The sequence below is a fragment of the Tinamus guttatus genome, unplaced genomic scaffold (assembly GCF_059628265.1).
Source record: "Tinamus guttatus ecotype Peru unplaced genomic scaffold, ASM5962826v1 Tinamus_guttatus_pri_ptg000697l, whole genome shotgun sequence".
In the NCBI taxonomy this organism is placed as follows: Eukaryota; Metazoa; Chordata; class Aves; order Tinamiformes; family Tinamidae; genus Tinamus; species Tinamus guttatus.
In genome coordinates, this window is record NW_028289231.1 from 167,356 (window position 1) to 188,498 (window position 21,143).

General features: G+C 35.9%; 1 protein-coding gene across 1 annotated transcript in view; it reads right to left on the reverse strand.

The window, feature by feature from the left end:
* Positions 1-21,143, reverse strand: part of RIT2 (Ras like without CAAX 2) — a 164,991-nt gene that overhangs the window by 89,264 nt on the left and 54,584 nt on the right. Inside the window, exon 3 of the mRNA XM_088536687.1 lies at positions 6,541-6,614. Coding sequence (XP_088392813.1) covers positions 6,541-6,614 — 74 coding nt within the window. The remainder of the gene's footprint in view (positions 1-6,540; positions 6,615-21,143) is intronic.

Here is a 21,143-nt window from a genome sequence, read left to right on the forward strand (position 1 = left end):
TTCCCTTCCCTTCTCCTGCTGTAGAATCCAACAGCTACAGAATACCTCGAAATTCAACAAGTTTTGTTGATTTATGGTTGTTTGGGCTAACCCACTTTCCATTTCCACAGTCCAAAGCCTGACAGCATCCTCTTCTCCCAGTTTTTCTCATTGGCAAGGCAAATGGCACCAGGTGGTGCTGTTACACGTACTTGTTCCCTCAGCCACATTTTTAGTTCTGGAAATATATCTTTAATGTGACTTTTGTGAAAATTACTACAGGTAGAAAGCAATTTTCTGCTCACTGGAGTCACTGGTCCATGTAGAGCTGCTTTGAAATAACTGTCTTTTGATGGGCAAAACTTTGTTAAATGGGATTCTCTATGGTATTATCCAGGACAGTTTCATATGTATAAAGAAATCAGGACGCACCTAGAGCATGCTCAATGTCTCCTGGAAGCAGACTTTCAAGGGCTTCAACCTCATTTAACGTCAGAAGGTATAAAATATGGTTTGTAATATTACAACAAAAGGCAACTTTAAATAATCATAAAGACTTGTGGTAGACCTGGATAAGTTTAATCATATGGAATTTGCTGATAAATGTAGTCTTAGTACACTGTAGTGTACTAAGTATACCTAGTATACTAGCATACAGTTCAAAACATGGAAAATATATGGAAAGCAAGGAAAGACTTTTTTTTGGGGGGGGTGGTAGAGTATTTTCTTCTTTAGAAATGCTCTTATTTTGCTTTTATATACATATATATGTATATGTGTGTGTGTATATATGCATATATATATATACAAACCAAACCCTTTTAGCAGTATCACTAGATGTTTACCTACTTTTGGAAGAAAAAGGTACTAGATAAAGAAAGAGACAGATTTCAAGAACAACAACAACAATCTCCCATTCTTCCATTTGCAAGATGGAACCACCAAAAGCATTGGCTTTTCTGCAGAGGAATGGGAAGTTAGGGGCAGGAAATTAGTACCGCCACATTCAGTACAGCCTGATGTCTACCCTGAACAAACACTCCTTAAAAAGGGTAAGGACAAAACACCTGTTTGAGAGAAAGATAAATGTAGCACTAGAAATACCACGTGATTCACCCCTTATTATACCATGATTCATTCATTGACAGGAACAGGACAGGAAATTGGGAATCTTAGTTGCTAGTGGCCCATTCTTACTAAACTAATAAACTTTTCCCGGTATATGCCTAGATATTGTCCCACTGAAGCCAAAGTATATTTTGTCAAGAATTTGAAGGAAATTGGATTCAGATCTGCAATTTAATCTATGATGTATTGGAACACTTTTTCTTTTTCTTTTTCTTTTTCTTTTTCTTTTTCTTTTTCTTTTTCTTTTTCTTTTTCTTTTTCTTTTTCTTTTTCTTTTTCTTTTTCTTTTTCTTTTTCTTTTTCTTTTTCTTTTTCTTTTTCTTTTTCTTTTTTTTTTCACTCAATATCTGTGTCAAATAAATATTTTTTTAAAATCTACCCTTCCCCAAATCTGATCAGGGGAGTGATTTTAGTGGCCCTAGAAAGCACAGCTTCACTTGAGAAGAAATAAACCAGGTTTTCAACACTATGATTTTAGTTTAGGAATATGTCACCATCAGCCTGTGAAATAAAAAAAAAAATAAAATAAAATAAAAAAAGAAAAAAGCAAATAAAACTAATATTCTTCACTAATAGACTGTATTAATGTTTGCCACTGAATTCACTGCTAAAAATAAAATGGATTTCATTTACTCACAATGGTACAGAGTGAATTGTGCACTAAAATTATTTTCCTCTTAAAAGTACAAGCTGTAAAGGCCCATTAAAATATAATTACTACCAAAAAGACATTTTACATTTCCTTGAGATAAGCTGCAGTAACTTAGTCTGAGATTCGACTTCCATTGATTCAGGATTACAGAGCGGCATGTTTAGATAATAAGCAGAAGGATCTCCGATAACAGCATGAGCGAGTCACCGGACTCTGGTGTTTAGTCTGAAAAAGTGTGTTTATCTGAAGGGCTCTTGGGACTAATATAGTTCCTCTTCAAAGCTTGAAGCAGGGGGCAAAAATCACAGTCCCGGAGGTTGGCAGGATAAGCATGTGCTGTGGTTTGCTAGAAATTTGAGAGATGGATTTCACTACAGAGCTCACTGCTGTTGTCGTGTTGAAAGCATCTGCCTGAGAATGAATTCATGTAAACACAGTTCCAGACAAAGGAAAATCTCACCAAAATGACATGCCAGCACATTTTAAGACCAATTTTTCAAGTCTCTGATTCACACTTGTGAAAGATACTGGTGCACTAAATTTATCATAAAAAGCTCATATTTTAACATACAAAAATTGGTGCAATAGTCTTGAAATGCACTATCACTGACAGGTACACAAATCCATTTTTCTGTATATTTGCCTTCTTTCTGATTGGGAAAAAAAAAAGCCTTTTCTACATTGAGGCACCTCAATGCCTCAATGTTTTTTTTTCAGTGTAGATAATTCTGTCTGATGCTCTTTTAAAGTTTGGCTTTAGGTCTAAATCAGGAGGTAGGTGCTGAGTCATAAGGAGCAAACCTGTGGGAAGAATAAAAGCTCCTGTGTCAGTCAGCAGTTTATAATTATAGCAGAAAACATAAACGCTGTGTATGTCCCACAAGGAGGAATTCAACCTGCGCCCCAGAAGTGGCAGCATATTTGTAATTTTAAAGAGAGAATGAGAAAGTGTAAAGGAGTGAACAGAAGGTTTCTCTAACTAACTCATGTGGAGGCTTTTGCGCATGGTTGGAGCAGTTGGGGGTTGTCAGTCTCTGATGACAGCTGGGAAGGGAACCGAGCAAGGAATAAGATCTTCAAGGTCTGAATGTCCTTTTATTTGCACCCACAGGTATTCTGGAAGGCAAATAATTTATACTAGTTTAAATCAATTATGTGTATAAGCAGATGAGGTTTATTACTCACCAAGGAAGGAAAACCTCCAGAAGACCCTCCCTGTCCCCACAAGTCTTAGAATTCCATGAGGGAGTTTCAAGGGAGAGTTGCTTAAGAAGCATCCCAAGAACAAGATCAAGGAGCATCTCTCACCTATATTCAATTCTTCGGTCTGCCACTTCAGAAAGCCATGGCTCTCCCATTGATTCTTTGGCATATTTAAGCAAAGGTTAAGCAAAGCTTCAGGTGTCTTAACATTTCTGAAGTGGAGTTGGATACCTACGTTTAGAGTGTTGAATTCCACCTTTAATTACAATAAAAGATTGACAAGCTTGTGTATCACTGTTTCCATTTTCTCCCTTGATATTTTCATTTTAGAGAAAATCAAACTTAAATTTTTACCTCAGTGTTATAGGAAACCAAGGGTAGAAGTATTTGTATTCACAACAAAGAACCAGACATTAAGATGTTAGAAGATAATCATACATCTTGGCCTTCTGAAGATAAATCCCAGAGTCCAAGAAGTGATTTTCAGAGAATTATGTAAGAAAGAGCCAAATGAATCAAGCTTCTTCAGGAAGCAAATATAAGGCTAAATATAGATGTCTTCTTTGAGATTCAGTTGTCTGACTGAATATGAAAATCAACACAAATTCCTGAAATTCTTATTTTACCTAAAGTTGATTAGAGAGGGCTCAGACAGGCTAGCTTGCTGATCAGACAACTACCTAACTTCGTTAAAAATAATTTTTTAACTCTATTTAAATGTAACTTATGAAAGCCGAGAACCAAAAAAAAGTATTTCTGAAGTCACATATTCGTTTGAAGCTCCAAACTACACCTACCAATTAAAATATTGAAGATTTGTATCCAGTTTCAGATATGAAATCAGAGGTGGATTTTCCATTCTGGACATGACAATAACAGAATTATATTATCTCAATATCTTGTTGGTGTTTGAGTGTGCATATGCACAACAAGGAAAGGAGAATAATATTTGGTGAAACATATTCTATAGAATAATGACTAAATATATTAAGTTCAGTTGGTTTCTCTGACAACTTCTTGTGTTTCCCAAATGCGAGACAATTGCAGTTTTAGCTCCTTGATCTCCTAAGGAGATTAAAATCATGATACAAAGTTGATAATTAAGTATTTATGACTGTGAAGGCACTAGAGAGAAATGAAATTTCCATTAGATGATTTAGAACTTGTATAACCATTTCTGACTTTACATAAATGCACAGAGGTGTAGAGCACATCAGCAGCCGCATAACTAGATTTTTTTTTTGCTTTTTTTTTGTTTTTTTTGAGTCACAACAAGGTTTCAGTTTGAACTTGAGTGAACGTAACATTAAGCCTTCTGTGAGTACGCAGGCTATTTTAGCTGTTGACTTCAATAAGACTTGGATTAAGCTTTGATTTCTTTCTGGGTTGTGTAGTGAAGATAGAGAGACAGCAAATTCAAAAAGCCTAACAGCACTTACAAAAAAAACCAATTAAATCCAGGATTTGGCTATTTTTCAGGACTGGGAAGAGCTTCCTTCCTAGAATATCTTCCTTCCAGTTTTGGAAGAAGGGAAATCCTGATCACCCGGTTATATCTTTTTTCAACAGCACAGACATTCATGTTTCTAGTAAAAAGAAAATACCTGGAAAAAATCAAGGCAGAAGGAATAATTCTTCTTGTTTTTTCACAACATGCAACCTCCTCGGTTCAATTAATTACTTCCCTATCTCAAAATAAGGTAACTTTATAAATTTTCTGGCTCATTCATCATCCATTCTTTGCTTTCATTTTAAGCTGGTTTGTTTCCTTTGTATATGTGTTTTTTTGCATGACAGTTAGTTACTGATTTGGGATCAGATTGCTCATGTCTGCACATCTCTATGAGCACAGCAAGGAGGTTCATACCTTTTGTACCCTCCACGAAATGAAAGACAAAATTGCAGTTATTACAGTTGTAAAGAATAAGTCTTAAAATTTCTAAGACTCTCCAGGAAAATAAAACACCACTAAACTGGGAAGGTGCTTCTGAGGGTGAAGAAATCCTCCAGAACATTTAGCATCTCTTTCTATTAGCAAGTAACTGAGTAGATAATTTATGATAAATCATTAGTCTCGATCTCTGGGTAAAGAAGTATTTCACTTTTTAGCATTTTAATGATTCTACAAAATCTAACCATAGTGAATTAAGTAGTGGAATATGTGTGGACCTTGATGGTGAACTGTAACAAAGGATAATAAAGAGGGTTCCTAAACATACGGAGTTTTACAAGAGTAAATAGCTAGACAATATATAGCTAAAGCTACTAGGGTCAGATTTCCTGAGTCAGAAAAGAAGATCTCTTTCTCCATCAGAAATATATGTATTTTCACCCATGTTAATTAGGAGCAACTGTGGTGTCCCTTCTTCTCCTGCCTGTTGAATGATGGCTGAAACTAACTTAAGGTGATTATGTGCAAGAAACTTCTGGGCCTTTTTTAATATTAAATTCCAGGCCAATTAGATTCATAGCTTTGTAGTACTGACTTGAAATTTAGCTTGGATTTTCTGGAGAATCAAAAACTTTCAGAGAATACTCAGCAGCAAGTCCCCAGTTAACTCCTGAAACTATTTTATGTCAAGGAAGAATAATTCAGGGCATCTTTTGATTCTTGAAACTGTGTTGAATTCACTTTGAAATTGGCCTATATTTCATTCACAAGTAAAACTCATGCAAACAACAATCTCTTTGAACTACATTTGACCTTATATAACTTGATACTGTTCCAGTTCTGACAGATGATTGAATTTTCCACCATTTGCAGTGCCCAGCTCAGATATTTAGGAAGCTGAGATCAAGGCTTCCAGACTTTTATTTCTCAAATCATTTTTTTAAGACTCATTCTTGTACAAGGTGCATATAAACTATGACAAGAGTGATCTCATGAAACTATCAAAGCCTTCAAAGGGAACCTGACACACACCTCAGAAAGAAAATCAACCTACTGCAACATTTTCATTAAATGTTAAAAAAAAAATCTAAGAGGGAAAGGAAATAAATTGACTCAGGTAGAGGAATTCTTGTATTTAACTTCTTCCCTTTCCTTACCACAAGCAAAAAATGTATTTCCTTGACTGATGTCCATGCACACATATATTCATTTTATATGTATACTGTATGTTCCTTTTGACAGTAAGATCTTTTCTTAGGGGTGAACATTTGATGATAAAATATAAAGCAGAGAGAATAATGTCTACAAAACACCTGATCTATAAGTGCACCAGGATATTCCGGTAATATATAGAAAGGCAAGAATAAAGAAAACATTTAAGAGAAATGAACAACAGCATTCATTCATTCCATTATTGTGCCAGATGTTTTCTGCATACAAGAGAAAAAGAAACAAATAACGAACTACTGCTTGATTAGTTTTGTCTGTCTCTTCTGGTCTGATTTTAAAGGTACATGATACCAGTGAAGCACTCCTTTAACCTTCTCCTCAGTTGTGACTCCATTTACTTGTATTTGAAAAGGAATGTTTGTTTCTAGCTCTGTGACCCATCTATCTGAGGTCCAGATCTTTGTTTATCTCTGTTTATTTTTCTCTGGTACAATGTTTATATTGGAAAACTACTCACCTGTCCAGCAGTGTCTAGAATGTCCAAATAAGCTGGTTCATCATCAATTCGGACTTGAGTTTTATAGGCATCCTCTGAAAAACAGTGCAGTATTGCTAAGCATAGGAGTGGCTCAGAGAGTTGAAAATGAAACGGCTTCACTAACGGAATACGTTTTTCAAAACCTCTCCAGTCTGACCTAACTTGGCTTTCTTTCAGGTCAAAGAGAAAAAGATAAACCTTTTAAAATCCTTCCAATCCTGGAAAGTATAAGCGAAAGGGATGTCATCAAGTTTTCTCTGTCAAATATTTTTAAAGCCTCATATATTGAAGCAGTAAATTTGCTTCTGTTTAAAAGGACAGCACAGAAGGTAGGGTTCTGGTTAACTCACAAAGTCAAGGGGTCTTATGCTTGTTTTAATCTACTTCAATTGCACTTCTATGGACTTTTTCAAGCAGATATTCCAGTTCTGAGCTAAACGTTGTCTAAGTTACTGGGAAAATCTCCCTTTGTCTGAGTACCAGATTTTCAGAGCAAGTAATTACACTTCAGTAGATCTCTGCAGAGTATGCAAATTGACTTTTTAAAAATAAATTCAGTAATCAATGTCCTCACACTCATAAGGGTTGCGAGGGGGTGGGAGGAGTGGAGGGATGAGCTGTGCCTGGTGGATCATTCCCTTAGCTCATGATTTTGTCAAGCTAAATTTGGAAGGAGAAAAACAAAGCAGGTGAATGAATATTTGCATAAACTTTTTTTCTCGCATTTCTATTTCATTTTCCTCTCATTATTTGCATTTTCTGCCTAAGGTAAAATGCAGCTTAGATACAAGGCCATGTTTATACTCAAAATAGTCCTGGAAATTATCTGTGTTTAATTAAACACTAATGCAAAGCGGTTTGAATGGTCTGGGTGACAGGGATTATGCTTTGGCTGTGCAGCGAAGCATGAAGTGGAGACAAGTGCATTTTAATACATCTGTGAAGTGTCATTAATCAGCAGGAACATATGGCTGGGCCTGTCCACTTGCTCAGTTCTTTAAGTACCAACTACCAGAAAACCACCACTAGGCTCTTGATGATATTTTATTGCAGGTAGCAGGAATCATCAGGACATTCGAATTTGTCCACACATATGTTGCATTACATGAAACACTATAAAAGTATGTAAAAACCTCATTTGCATCTACCAGGAGAGCACAATAAAACAATCTGTTATGAAGGATTCTGAATGGCTTTAACTCTGCCCACTTCTGTGTGTTCAATAGCAGGCTATCATTAATATCACAGCACATACAGTAAATTCAATGGGTATCATTCTTTTTTAGGGCTCAGCTAAGTAAATTGTGTCGGCACATGCCATGCCTAAAACACATACATAATCCCATTGATACTAGGATGACCCAGAGGCTTAATTAAATATGGGATACATTGTCTTGCTGAGCAGGGCCAGAACATTTTAACCTGCTTATGTTTCAGTCTGTTTCTTGGATCTCTTTCTTGGAGACAAAACACAGCGCCAAAAAGGGAATCCATATAGTGAAATAAGCTATTGACAGTTTAAGCAAAATATTGTAGGATAATGTGCTGTTTAATAGAACTGTTACCTTTTAACCAAAAATGAAAATCAAAATATATGAAAACATTCAAATCAAATACTACTATTTCCACCATATAAACATATTAACACTTTAAAGTATTAAAAAATGTCTTGACATGAAGATAGATGCCTACTTGCATTATATTCATGTTTATATAATTAACAAACAACTCACATAAATGTAGCTTGCACTCTTGGCTCTGCAGCTAGATACCCTAAGGCCAACATGCTCTAGTCCTATTTCTCTGTTCACTTAGACCAATGTAAGTTTTAATACAGCAACTTCAAAGGAGTTACTGCATACAGACATTTGCATAATTGAATACAGAACTTAAACAAAAATAAAGCTAAAATCTAAAGAATGCCTGTCTTCTTTGCTAAGAAAATGAATAGGAGTTAGTTGTAACTAAAAGATCCACTGGCCTCTGTGAAAATAAGCCATAACCTTCAGTGTCTGACTATAAGACTGTGTTTAAAGCTCTTTTCCTTCGCAAAGATAGCATGCAAAAATGTGTCATTTTTATTTATTTTATTTTATCAATATACTGGTCCCAAAACACTTTATGAAGATGGGTCAGAACCATGATCCTATTTTAATCCTTAAAATATGCTAAAATAAATGAGTATGCTTTTATTCTTAAAATATGCTAACTTTTTTTTCTTTTACGTGAAATATATGCTATTGAACATTGACCAAACACATTAACATAATGATTTTCTGGATAGTTGCGTATGAAACATTATTTTTGTTTGTGAGATGTACCTCTGCCGCCAGAAATGCAGAGATAAAGCAGGAAGAGGATATGACTTCCATTTGTAATATTCTCTTTCTGTATATGTGCGCAAAGCAAAATATGACAGATAATTTAGAAAAGCTAAAAAGTATCCTCATCTGAGATGTGGTTGGCAAGTGTATCCTTGACCTGTATTTGCATGGGGAAAAATATGGGAGACTGAGCACTCTTATGGCTCGGAAGTCACTGCTCGGAAGTACTAGACATAGCCCACCCCTCAAACACCTTTGATTCCAGTACTTTGGAGCTCTAGCACCCAGGCCATGCATTTCTGTTTCAGCAGTAACTGTAAAGCTGTTAGTCAGAAACCATGGAGTCTTTGCACCTGTTCTAAAGGGCTTCAAAAGGGCCTACAATATGGTCAGTCTTCCAGCCAACACAGTGCACATTATGGTCATACTAAAGGATCTGAGAAACTCAGTGAGCAACATTTTGTTTAGACAGAGAAGAACCGATGAGAAGACTTCTCACTGAAAAATCATGTGAATCTATTTGATAGGAAACAAGAAAGACATCATCAGGAGCACCAGCAAGCCTACTGTCTAATGTGCTCTCTTTAAAAACTATTCATACTATACATACAAATGCTCCCTGGTATGTTTATACTATTTATAATGTATGAGTTCATGGCATTTTCTTTCACCTAATTAATAAATCAAAATCACTATTAGTCTTCTGTGAATCGATTTGTGAAGTCCCCGACATCTTTATCTAAATGCAGCACATATTATATTGAGGATGCAGCTTATTGAGGTTTCCATATATATATTTATAAATCTGTGCTTCCTTAAGAGTTTCATTTTCTACAATAAGTTATAACTTAGAACAAAAATAGGTAAAACATCAGCTTAAAAACTATACTAGTTGTCTTGATTTATTACTCAGCTTTTCCAAATTTCAAAAGGGAAAAAAATAACAAATACAATCTCTATTGTTTTCTGATTGACTCAAATTCTTTTTGTTATCAATTCTCCCCCACTTTAATGAATACCTCCTTTAAGCAAAGAAGAAATGTATTTTTCAAACATGTTTTCTTAATTGTACTACTATCCTTTGCTGTATTGTATTCCAAAATGAATTAATGAAAATAAATTTTTATTTGACTTTTCTGTAAAATGAATACATTTTCTTTTTTTTTTTTTTCAGTTTTCCTTTTTAAAGAATCGCATTCTGAAGAAGAAGAACAATAATTAATGCAAGCTGGTGCTGCTATCAATTATCCTAGCACCAGAGAAGCTGAATTCATAAAAAATATATCAAACAGCTTTTTCAGCTATGAGCAGGTAACTGCTTTGTGACAAATAGACTTGGATGGCATACAGCTAAAAAGGGAGCTGGAATGGACTTTTCATCTGCATGAGAGACATGTTCCAGTCCCTGAAATCTAGGTCAGTTGCCTCATTCTTCCATTAGTTAAGTTTGCTTATATTCCTTCCAACAAAATATTCTCTCTTCTTCTCTCTCTTGCACATTATTAATGGCACTTAAAAACAAGCAGATTCCCACACATATAGATGAGCCAAAAAAATGCTTTATCTGTCTCAGGAGATGCCAATCCAGCAGAAGGAAGCCCAGGCTCAGTCAGTCACACCTGGAGTTCTGCCTCTTGCTGTTCTTCTTGTGTGCCAAAGACACAGCAGGAGACACAGCTCTTGGTGTGCTTGGATTATCTGCTACATACGCGTTTTAATTCAGAAATGCTTTTGAACATGGGACTAATCTTGAATCTGGATTTGTGAGGGTTGTTTCTAGTCAAAACAAGGATTTTTTTTTTTTTTTTTTCAGTAAGAAAGGAATAGGTGGACAAAGACTTAACTGACCGTGATAAAAATTTGCATGTTACAGGAACTGCCCATCAAAATATATTGGCCTTATGATTTTCCTTTGCATATAATCAATCATATTCCTGGAGTATGACTGTTTGGGTAAGCATCACTATCAGCATTCTGCAGACAAGGACAAGTCAAAAAGGCTGCCTTCCTGTGAGCAATGCACATATGATAAGCAATGCATGGCCACAGCAAAGCTGACAATTTTGATTACCTTGTCCCTGAAAATACCCATATAGATAGGACTATCCTTAAAAATAAGGCAAATAGGAGTTGTTTAGGAATGTGCATATCACATCAGGCTAAATGTCACACTACTTCAATATTCTATTTACGATTCTGCATGTTGTTTCATTGTTCTCTATTATATCAGCAATTAGGAATATTTCAGGGTGTTCTTTCCAGTACTGGATGATTTTTCTTTCTCGGTATTGAACTGCTTTTTCTCCTACACTGCTATTTTGTAGCTTTGTCAGGTCTTTCAGATTTCACTCAGTTTTGTGTTGTCAGCAAAAGTTGCCAGCTCTTGTTTATAATAGACAACATCATTCCAGGCAGAAGGATCTTGTTGATGGTTTACAATACGCTGAAAAGATGACCACTGCCTTCCAAAACCTACAGATGGAAGGTATTTCTTCAGTAAACACAGAGACGTTGGGCATCTCTACTGCTGTCTACATTTCAATGAAAGAGAAGCAGAGAATTGATGGAGCATTCAGTGTAGTTAGTGCCTCTCTCTAAGGCTTATTCTTACAAAACAATATAGTGTAGGCCTTGAGAAAATTAAAATAATACAAGAGAAAACAAAGTATTAGTCAAGTTAAGTGCTTTTTATAAAATGAATTCATGCATTTATTCATTATACATAGAGTTACATGATGAGAAACATAGCACTTTATTTCAGTTTTCATTTTAGCATTCAGATTAGCATAAACATATTTTCAGATAGGATATTAAACCAAGGTCTTGCCCACATATGTCTTCAGAAAAGATTCTGTAATGTTGTTTTCAAATGACCTTGCCAAATCCAAATGCATATTACTGCTATGCTCTCCAGCTCTCCTTACTAATCTCAGTTGAAGATGCAGTTCTCCATTTGCTTTATTTAGCCCTTGTTCAGCATCATGACGTGTTCTTAAATGGCCATCACATCCCATTTTAGATTTTCCTGCATTTCCAGCGATACTTAAAAGCCAATCCTTGAGTGTTTATAAAATAGTTTATGCAGGAGTAAAGATGCAGATAGAAATATTTTAGGATACTTCTATTCTGAAAATCTGAAAATTAAAAAAAAAAAAAAAAGAGTAGAACACTGCAAAATTTTTAGTCAATTTTGACCTCCTAAATTAGCAGTGCTAATAGTTTCAGTGGAGAGCAGAAGTATAGCCAGACTATGTCCAGGTTCCTAATGATTTTATGCCCTTAATACTACTACTGCCAATAAGAAGTAGTGCTTAAATACCTTGAACAACCAGAAATATGTTACTTGTAAAGCATCCAGAATTATTGCAGCATAGTAAAGGTTTGTTTTTTGTCCCAGTGAATGATAATTCTGATTATTTATTATTACTTTTTGACTGAGCCACCTTCATTTTCATACTGTGGTCCCACTCCTTTCCCAACTTAGGCTCCCGCTGCCATTGACTGTGCTCTATCTGTGTCTGGTTTCAATAATAAAACTAAAAGCTTCTTCAGCCTAAAGGGCATGTTGTTTGGTTCTCACCTCACCACAGTGCTTCTCTTTTAAAGCCGTTATGTATCTGCCTCTTACTGGACTGCTTAGTGTTTCAGATCTGCCTATTGCAGGGCAAGACAGAAAACACACAGCTGCTTAAGAAGACTCATTGATTTTCAGCACTGGGTGCTAATGCCACTGCCTTTTCCATGACCTGAAATGCACTCCATGCCTTCCAAGCTGGCAAATGCATTATCCATTGCACTTTGTGTCTTCCTTTTTTTTTTTTTTTTTTGCTGCCATGTACCATATGTACCTGCAACAATCTCTTCTTCAGAGTCAGCTTGCAGTTTCATTACTGTAATATCCTTTCATTCTCTGCTCAAAAGCAGGGGGAGCACAAGCCACTTAATCTTACTTAGTCTGCAGTAGGTACAAGAAAACAGGATTATTTGTCCTCTAAAAGGTGTGTGAACAAAAACCTGCGTGAACTGGAACCAAAGTCAGAACTGGTTTGTCTTCTCCCATCCGCTCGTTATTATCATGCTGCTTACTAACAAACTGTACGAAAAGGAGCTTTTCCAGCCGATAATGGTCATTTTCAAGAAGCACCAAAATTAAGAGTTAATTTATGGTGCCAAAGGTTATATGTAAAATGATAAATTAATTCACATGTGGAGCACCAACAATGTTTATCTATTTACTTATTTATCAGGACTATTTATCTAGTCCTGAAGACACTTATGATAGTATATATTATTGCCATATATTATTTTTATGTATATATACACACACACACAATTGTTTTCCAGCTGTATTTGTTTTCCTTAGAATTAGGATGCGAAGAAGATCAGTTGTTAGTAAAAGCAAAATACTTGTTCACAAAAGCTCAAGAGAAGCAAAATTGTAAGAGTCATAGCACTAACTACAATTCATATAATCAAGTCTATAAAACAAGGTGTCCTCCTTCCTTCTTTCCTATAGACATATGTGTGGAGAAGTGAGCTGCTGTATGACATAACATGCTGTGCAATATAGGACTCCCTTAGAACTAGAGGAGCCTGCTCTTTGTTAATAAAAATGGGCTTTTGACAGAGATGCTGAGGTAGAGCAGAAGACTGGTAAAGTCTATCAAAAAAAAAAAGGCCCAGTGTAATCACTACCAGTATTGATAAAAATGTGGTTTTCAACAAAGCCTCTGTTTATGATTTTAATTTGCAAACATTCACAAACGTGAATGTATTTATGTAAGGCTGTAATTTGCTGCCCAGAAAATTCACCCCAAACTTCATCAAACCTTGGATTACAACCTTTTATGCAGGCTAAATTTTGCTTATAAATTGTGAATAAGACTACTTATATGAGTTAGGAGTACTTTTTTTCAGAACAAGTTCTATAAAAGAAAATATGATTCCTTACAAATGTTAATATTTTTGCAAGTCAGTTCTAAAGCTCTAGCTTGGAGAAACCATTGCTGTAGCTCTTTCTTTTCTGTTAGAAATCACTTACAATACAGATAATACTACTAATGTTTTATAAAGGCATATCATTACTTTCTCTGCTTCCAGAAAAATGTCATTTACTTCAAAGATGTATGTGAACAAAGTGAACAAAGTACTCCTGTTTAATCAAAACATGATAATTAACAGGAGTCCGAATATCCGTATCTTGGGGAACAAGCATAGCAGGTAGCAATTTCACTACTCTTTCAAGTCTGCAAATGTGCTACCAAGTGGGAGGATCTTACAGCTATGAATTCATTTCTTGTCATTTCAGGGGGAGTAATTAACAAGTTTACTACGTCTGTATGGCTCTTAGCTTGGACAGTGCCTTGGATTTAGTAAGATGTACAGGGCCGATGGCTTCTATGAAAGAAAGATTAACGGAGACATTTGTCCCATGATGCAGAACTTTGAATAGAGCTAGATAAATCAATCACCTCTAGGATATCAAATCATGAATGTCTCCTCCAAATTCATAAATCCGTCTTAGAAGATATTTTTACAAATCATAATATACAGAGAATAAAAAATCTACATTTTTACCAGAAATTCCATTTGAGGCGATACAAGTTTCATTTCAGTTCAGCTTGTTTTATCATCCCAGTCACATTTGTCATGACTGTCCTACTGCCCTCCTAGTAGTAGAGAATATTCCTCAGAATTGCTTTGACTTTGTCACAGTTAAGGGAATTGGTGCTTAAGAATAGCAACAATCACAGAACAGTGTTATAAACAGGTTTTGATTAGCAAAAATCATGTTTAGCAGATACACTATTAAACTGTAAGGTATCTGTGAGTAATACAGTGGCTATGTATCATACTTTGATCCTCCATGGACACTGTTCTCATTGGAGAGCAGAAGATAGCCAAGCCAAGGCAGGAGTGTATCCTAGTTCTAATATGAAGAGAACTTCAGATGTAAATAAGTCAGAGTTATTAATAGTTAAGATGTAGGGGTGCTTTTTTTTTTATGTGACCCTGCAGTGTGTCTCTCATGGCACCACAGAGCGGAGTTTTCTCCCCTGCTCCAGCCATGGCAGGCAGATGTTCAACAGAGACATTTGGGAAGCACAGGGGTCATTCATCCACTTGATTGCTTTCTGAAACGGGGGAGAAAGGCACATCAGATCACTGGACACAGTATCAATTAATGTCATTTACAGCAGGTAAAGGCTCTAAATGAGAATATAGGAGTAAAGCCATAGCACACCAAGATTCCATCTAACCCATTTTCCTCTTTTGGAGAGCGATCAATAGCCTAAAGAAGCCCATTCAGTGACTCCTGCCTGGTATACTTCCTCAGCTTCCAGTTATTTGCACCTCCAGGGCCCTTCTGAGCCAGAAGCAGAATCTATGTTTTAAATTGCCCTTAATGGATTTTTTTTTCCTCCAGTAGTTTCCCAAATGTTTTTTTTTTTTTTTTTTTTTTTGAAACCATCTATACTTTTGGCACAGATAATTATCCTTTTTCTCTTTGAGACCAGCAATGAGTTTGGGAAGGGATTTGGGCTCAGAGATTAGTGTCTGAGTGACAAGTGGGGTGAGATTCAATTTTCACAGATTGCTCTCCCAAAAGGAAAAGATTTCTTTTCTCCTCTTTCATTTTCACTTATTTTCCTCAAGCTTGTGGTTCTCCTCTGTTTCCTCTGGAGCTTGATGGTTTGCTAAGCTGATTCAACTCATTAAATTGATAAACAACTCCTTTATTTGGGGCGGTTTAGTTTTCTAGTCTTCTTCTGGACTAGTTTTGAATCAGTTTGGAAAGAAGTCCGATGTGGCCATAAGACAGGCAGAGAGGAGTATGAAACTTGCTCCTTTTCTCAAGGAATGATTTGGTTCACCTTGTCTCATAATATCAAAATCAGTTGTGAGCTTCCAAAGACTGCTCCTAAGATGTGATAGCTTATTGGTTCAGGATGAAGAAATAAGTTATCTCAACACTGTTTCTCCTCTAGTTTTTCCCCACTTGAGAAGTCATAGCATATTGCAGATACTCACAGGTGGAGCTGCCTTTTAGTAGCACTGTGGATGAACCGCATCTGGCAGCACAGCTGCTGCTTCCTGCTTTCTAAGGGCATGAATGACGGACACAGCAAGGCAACTGCATTCCCAAGATTAGACTGCAGACCCAAATGCTAACGGAAGATTTCTGACTAATCTCCCACCTCTGAGCAGCTGCATTGGTGAAAGGATAGGGGAAAATGACAGGTGTAGGAACATCTCTCTGGGCCATCTACTTCAGCCTTCACTAGAAAGTCACAGCCTGCATTTGCCTGTCTGCAGTAGTTTATATCTGAGGTATTAGAACAGAAAAATTACTTCATTAAACACTGTTTCCTGAGCCTCTGGAAACTCTAAGTGACAAGTAACTGTCAGCTGCTGTAAACAGCTCTCAAATAATTGTATTGAAAGTTGCATCTGTAAGAAAATATGTGACAAAATGTAGCATCTTTAAATGTGTGCCCAGGTTTTTAGATGTGATTACCTTGAGTAAGCACCTCGAAATTTAATGGTTGCTTTGGTTATTTCTTACATGAAGTCTGCAAGCTGTTTAGGCTTGGGTAACTGGTGTATCAAGAAAAAGTCCTGAAAAAGAAAGTTTAATAGCAGAGCAATAGAACAAATATCTAAGTAACACAGTATATTTAGAATGAGTCTGGACTATTTCATCAATGGGTAAAATAGTGAAGTTCTTAAGGAAAGAAGGAACAAAGAATCAAAGATTATCTTGAATTAAGAATATCTAGACCTGAAACTCTTATGTTGAGACACAATCCAACTATCATTAATCTATTCTTTAAAGTAAAACTACTACCTTTCAAATATTTCTTTTGGGAGAGAAATAGGGGTTTTTGTTTTTCTGTTATTTTTTGTTTGATTGTTTTTTTAAAACTGTTTTCACTACAGATCTGCCAAGATTTTCTGGTCTCCATCCTTCATGTTTTCCATGGCCTCAAATAATTTTTTTCCCCTCATGGAAGGATTTTATAAAAACATTAAGCAGAGAGTTGACAATTTCACAGCCTTGTAGTCTAAACCAATGGAGCAGCTTACAAGCTTCTTGCATGCCAACCTTCTCTGCTGCTACTCCTTTCTTTTCTATTTATACTTTTCTTCAGCCTTCCAATGGGAGCACCCATGGTGCCAGAGACACACCGATATTCTCTTTTCTTTGCTCACCACAAGGATTATACATTGCCTTGCTGTTTTCCTCCCTTTGCTGAGGGATATCTATCTGGCATTCATAGAGATACCATCAAGATTTGTGCTTGATCATGATAATCTACCATGGAAGATCTGTGCTTCAGATTTAGGCACCAAACTTTAGAGAGCTACAAAATGGATGTCTACATGGGAGGTCCCTATCTAAGATACTCTTATAATTAATGGACTTATTGTATTCAGGGGCCCACACACGGAGGATATTTGCTATTTGATACAGTCTAAGGTGTCTAGTCTTATTTTTTGTGCCTAGATTAGAAGGGCATGAATTCTCCATATGTCTTGTGAGATATTATATCCACAGAGGACCAGATGATATGACAGAAGTCTTAAAGGAGGCCAAAAGACTTGTATTAATTCTTTGATGTGACATATAATGTAGATGACAGCAATAGACACAAAAAAGAAAATTTAACAAATACAACACAAGTTTAAGAATGTGGTTCAAATGTATTTCTTAATTTTCCATTTTATATGACAATAAATATGAAACAAAAATATGAGTCAGTTGGATAGGTCTACAAAAGAGACTTTCTACAGGGACAGTCTCTGGAGATCATTTTTAGGAGATGTTTATCCAGTTTCAGACAAGGCTAATAAATATATACAGAATGATAAATGAAAAATGGTCACCATTGGTTAGCTCTAGAATACATGAAACTTGTACAGCAAAAAATAGTTATTGTCTTCAAAACCAATTTTAATTATGTGAAATTTTGTTCATCCCAGCACAAATACATTACCTCTTATGGGAAAATGAGTAGGAGATCTTATGTGAGGATGAAATGTAAACATATACATGTTTTAGACAATTATAGGAATGATCTAAAAACTTTATATGTACCCTAAATACATATCTGAACAGTATGATTTGGTGAGAGGTTTCTCTACCGATCTAGTAGATGATTCCAATCCTTCTCTTTTTTCATTCTATCATTATTAGTGGCGTCTAAATTCCCTTGTTTTGCCCTCTTCATTATAGTAGCCTGACAAAAAGTAAAAGATTCCTTGTTATACAGACATTTTGGGAATGTATTATTGGAAATATTCTAAGCTTATGCTTAGAATATTTTCAGTCACATTTTATCTTTTTTTCTCAAATGCACCCATACATTTCCATCATCTTATTAAAGATGAGTTCAAATGTGTTTTATTTAATGCACTAGTGAATGCATTACTATGTTAGGAAATCTCATGGAAATTCATGTGCTTAATGCTAAAGTGCCTCCCATCCAACACCCATTTCAATTAAAGTGTGACATTGACACAGCCTTAATGCCCTCAACTGCTCATTTGACACAATCTCATGCAGCGATATCTCCCCAAAACAGGAAGCTGCCTTCGCATCTCGTTTGCATTATGTATTCATTTTAAGATTAGTCACATGGCTAATGAGCAGCTTGGAGGCTGTCCAGTTTGCCACACTATGTCATGCTTCCTTTCCTGCCACTCTGCTTGCATTAACTCCGTGTGATATTGCCAAAGAATGTATGGAGTGAAAATTGCTCTTATCCATTTGTTCCAGAAAATGATCCTATTCGCTGCCATTTGGAAATCGTTCCTATTGTTGATTGCAATTAAATATTAAATGCATGCTGAAATCATTTCATTTTCATGAAGTGCTAACCTCTGAAATTGTGCTCACATATGCTCCGTCCAGTACTAAAGGAATTTTTTGCCTTCCCCTCCTCATTTACTTACAAAAATAATATGTTTCTGTCTCAAAAGGAATGGCTACAAGAAGTCTAAAATACAGAAATTCTTGCTTTATCTGGAAGTACAATTATACTCAAAGTGACAATATCAACATTTCAGGTATCGTTTAACTACCAGTATTCTATATAAATATACAAACACCTGTTAATATATTTAAGTGCATGTATATTTATTTACATTTTTACATAATACCAAGCACTCTGAGTTTATCTAGACCTTACAGCTTTTCCAAACTGGGACTATCAAATAAGACAAAGAGAGGTTTTGTAGCCTTTTTTAACTATGATCACTTAATCTGATTGGGTCACTAACCAGAGGACTTCTCTAAATAAACTCCCACTGCAAGTAAAATGCACTGAATAACAGAACAACAGTCTATGACAAAAAAAGAGAATAAGAATTTCTCTGGATTTTTAATGATACATGAACATTATTATACTTTTGTATGGACTGAACCTACTCTGGCTTTGCTTTTCACCTAGAATATCAACAAATCATATCAGTCCTGCCATGTACCTTGGGAATAGGCTTCATTGTCCCATCTTTTGTAACCAGAGGTAATGTTCACGGGTTTTATTTTACAAGAAACCAGAGATGAAAAAAAAATAGCTAAAATTATTATTCCACTCGCATGACAATTTTAAGGCAGAGAGTGAAAAGTTAAACTGGGTCATGGTCTTAAATAATCCACAACAAAACTGTTTGCATATCAAGGAATATTACGCTAGTTTCCAAAGTACTGTAAGACATTCGAAAGAGAACAAAACAAGGGGAAGGAGGGAAAAACAAGGGGAAAGCTAATTGTTTAAAGTAGTTAAATGGACAGCAAAACATTAAATATTTACAGTTAATTGGTCACGAGGGATATTCAAGATTTTCTTCCAAGTTTTAAAGTGATTAGACTCTTGGATTTGAAAGACAGTAATGCCATTTACAAAGATACCTCCAATTACTTCCCTTCCCATCTTCTCCTCCTTGTTCTATTAGTACATCTCCTAGGAAAATCCCCATCACAACGCAGGCAGGTATAATACCCTTCCTGTCAGAACTAACCCAGTTAAATCAAGGCTAAATTTGCATGGAAGAATAGTGATTACTACTCCATCCCTGAACAGAGAGAGTTGGGTAGCTGGTGTAAGAACATTAAGGAAAAGCATGCAGGCATTTATTAGATTCTTATGCCCATGTAAAGCAAAGGAAATTATAGACCGTACCCTAAAGATTAACTGGAGCAGAGTAGACTCAGTTGGTTGGTTAATGTTTGAAGTCTGTGCATTATCATTCTGTCACATAATAAAATACTTTTGTTATTTCCATGGAATTTCTCCTTTTCAGTGACATTCACAGAAACTGCTGTGGCTTAAAATGCCCCAAACTAATAATACCACAGGTGGGCAGGAAATGCTATTTTCAAAGAGGCATCTGAGGGCAGTGTGTCCAGAAAAGTTTAGGACAGACAGCTCATGAATTGTACAACTAGGATACAAATTGCTGAGAAATTAAAAAGGGGCCTAAAATGGATGACTTAGAAGAAAGGCAATATATTGATTTTTACAGAGGCCAGTGATCTAAGACATAGCTGAAAATTTAAGCTCAGTTTTGTGCTTTGCCTCTCTGCTGCATGGTGGGAGGGTATATCATGTAAATGTTTATTTTATATATGGCCTGATTTTACTTTTTTTCCTCAGCATCTCCTGCTGGGTTACTGTGAAAACAAACAAACAAACAAACAAAAATTCTCACCAGACAGATCACTGTTCTTTCTCAAAAAGATAACTTTTCAGTTACATAAAACATCTTTTTGTGACTCGTTCCTTGAAAGTTGAGAGGAATACTTCCCCCTCAGGCACCTCCTGTTATCAATACAGCCTTGGTCCTTGATAACGGTAATTCTGGGTCACCATTTATTCTGTCGCCCCAGAAAATTCGCCAGAGCTGTAATATCTTAGCAGACATCTAGAAAATACCTTACAATATGCCGACCTGTCAATGCAGAAGAAGCATTGAGATGAATCCTAGGATTTGAGACCCATATCTAATGAAACTTCCAATCATATAAACTTTTTTCAGTATACTGGGATTTTTAAAAGGTATTTACTACTATATTTCATACAACAAATGATTTCTTCTATTTATTAATTAATCTTTTTTTTATTTTGTCCGAAGTTGAGTGGTCATACTGGAAATACATCCAACAGGACACATAGGTACTTATAGCACAAGATTATACCCTGCTGCTTAGTACATATTTTGAAGTGCGAACAGAAAATAAGCCAGTCTCCGGAT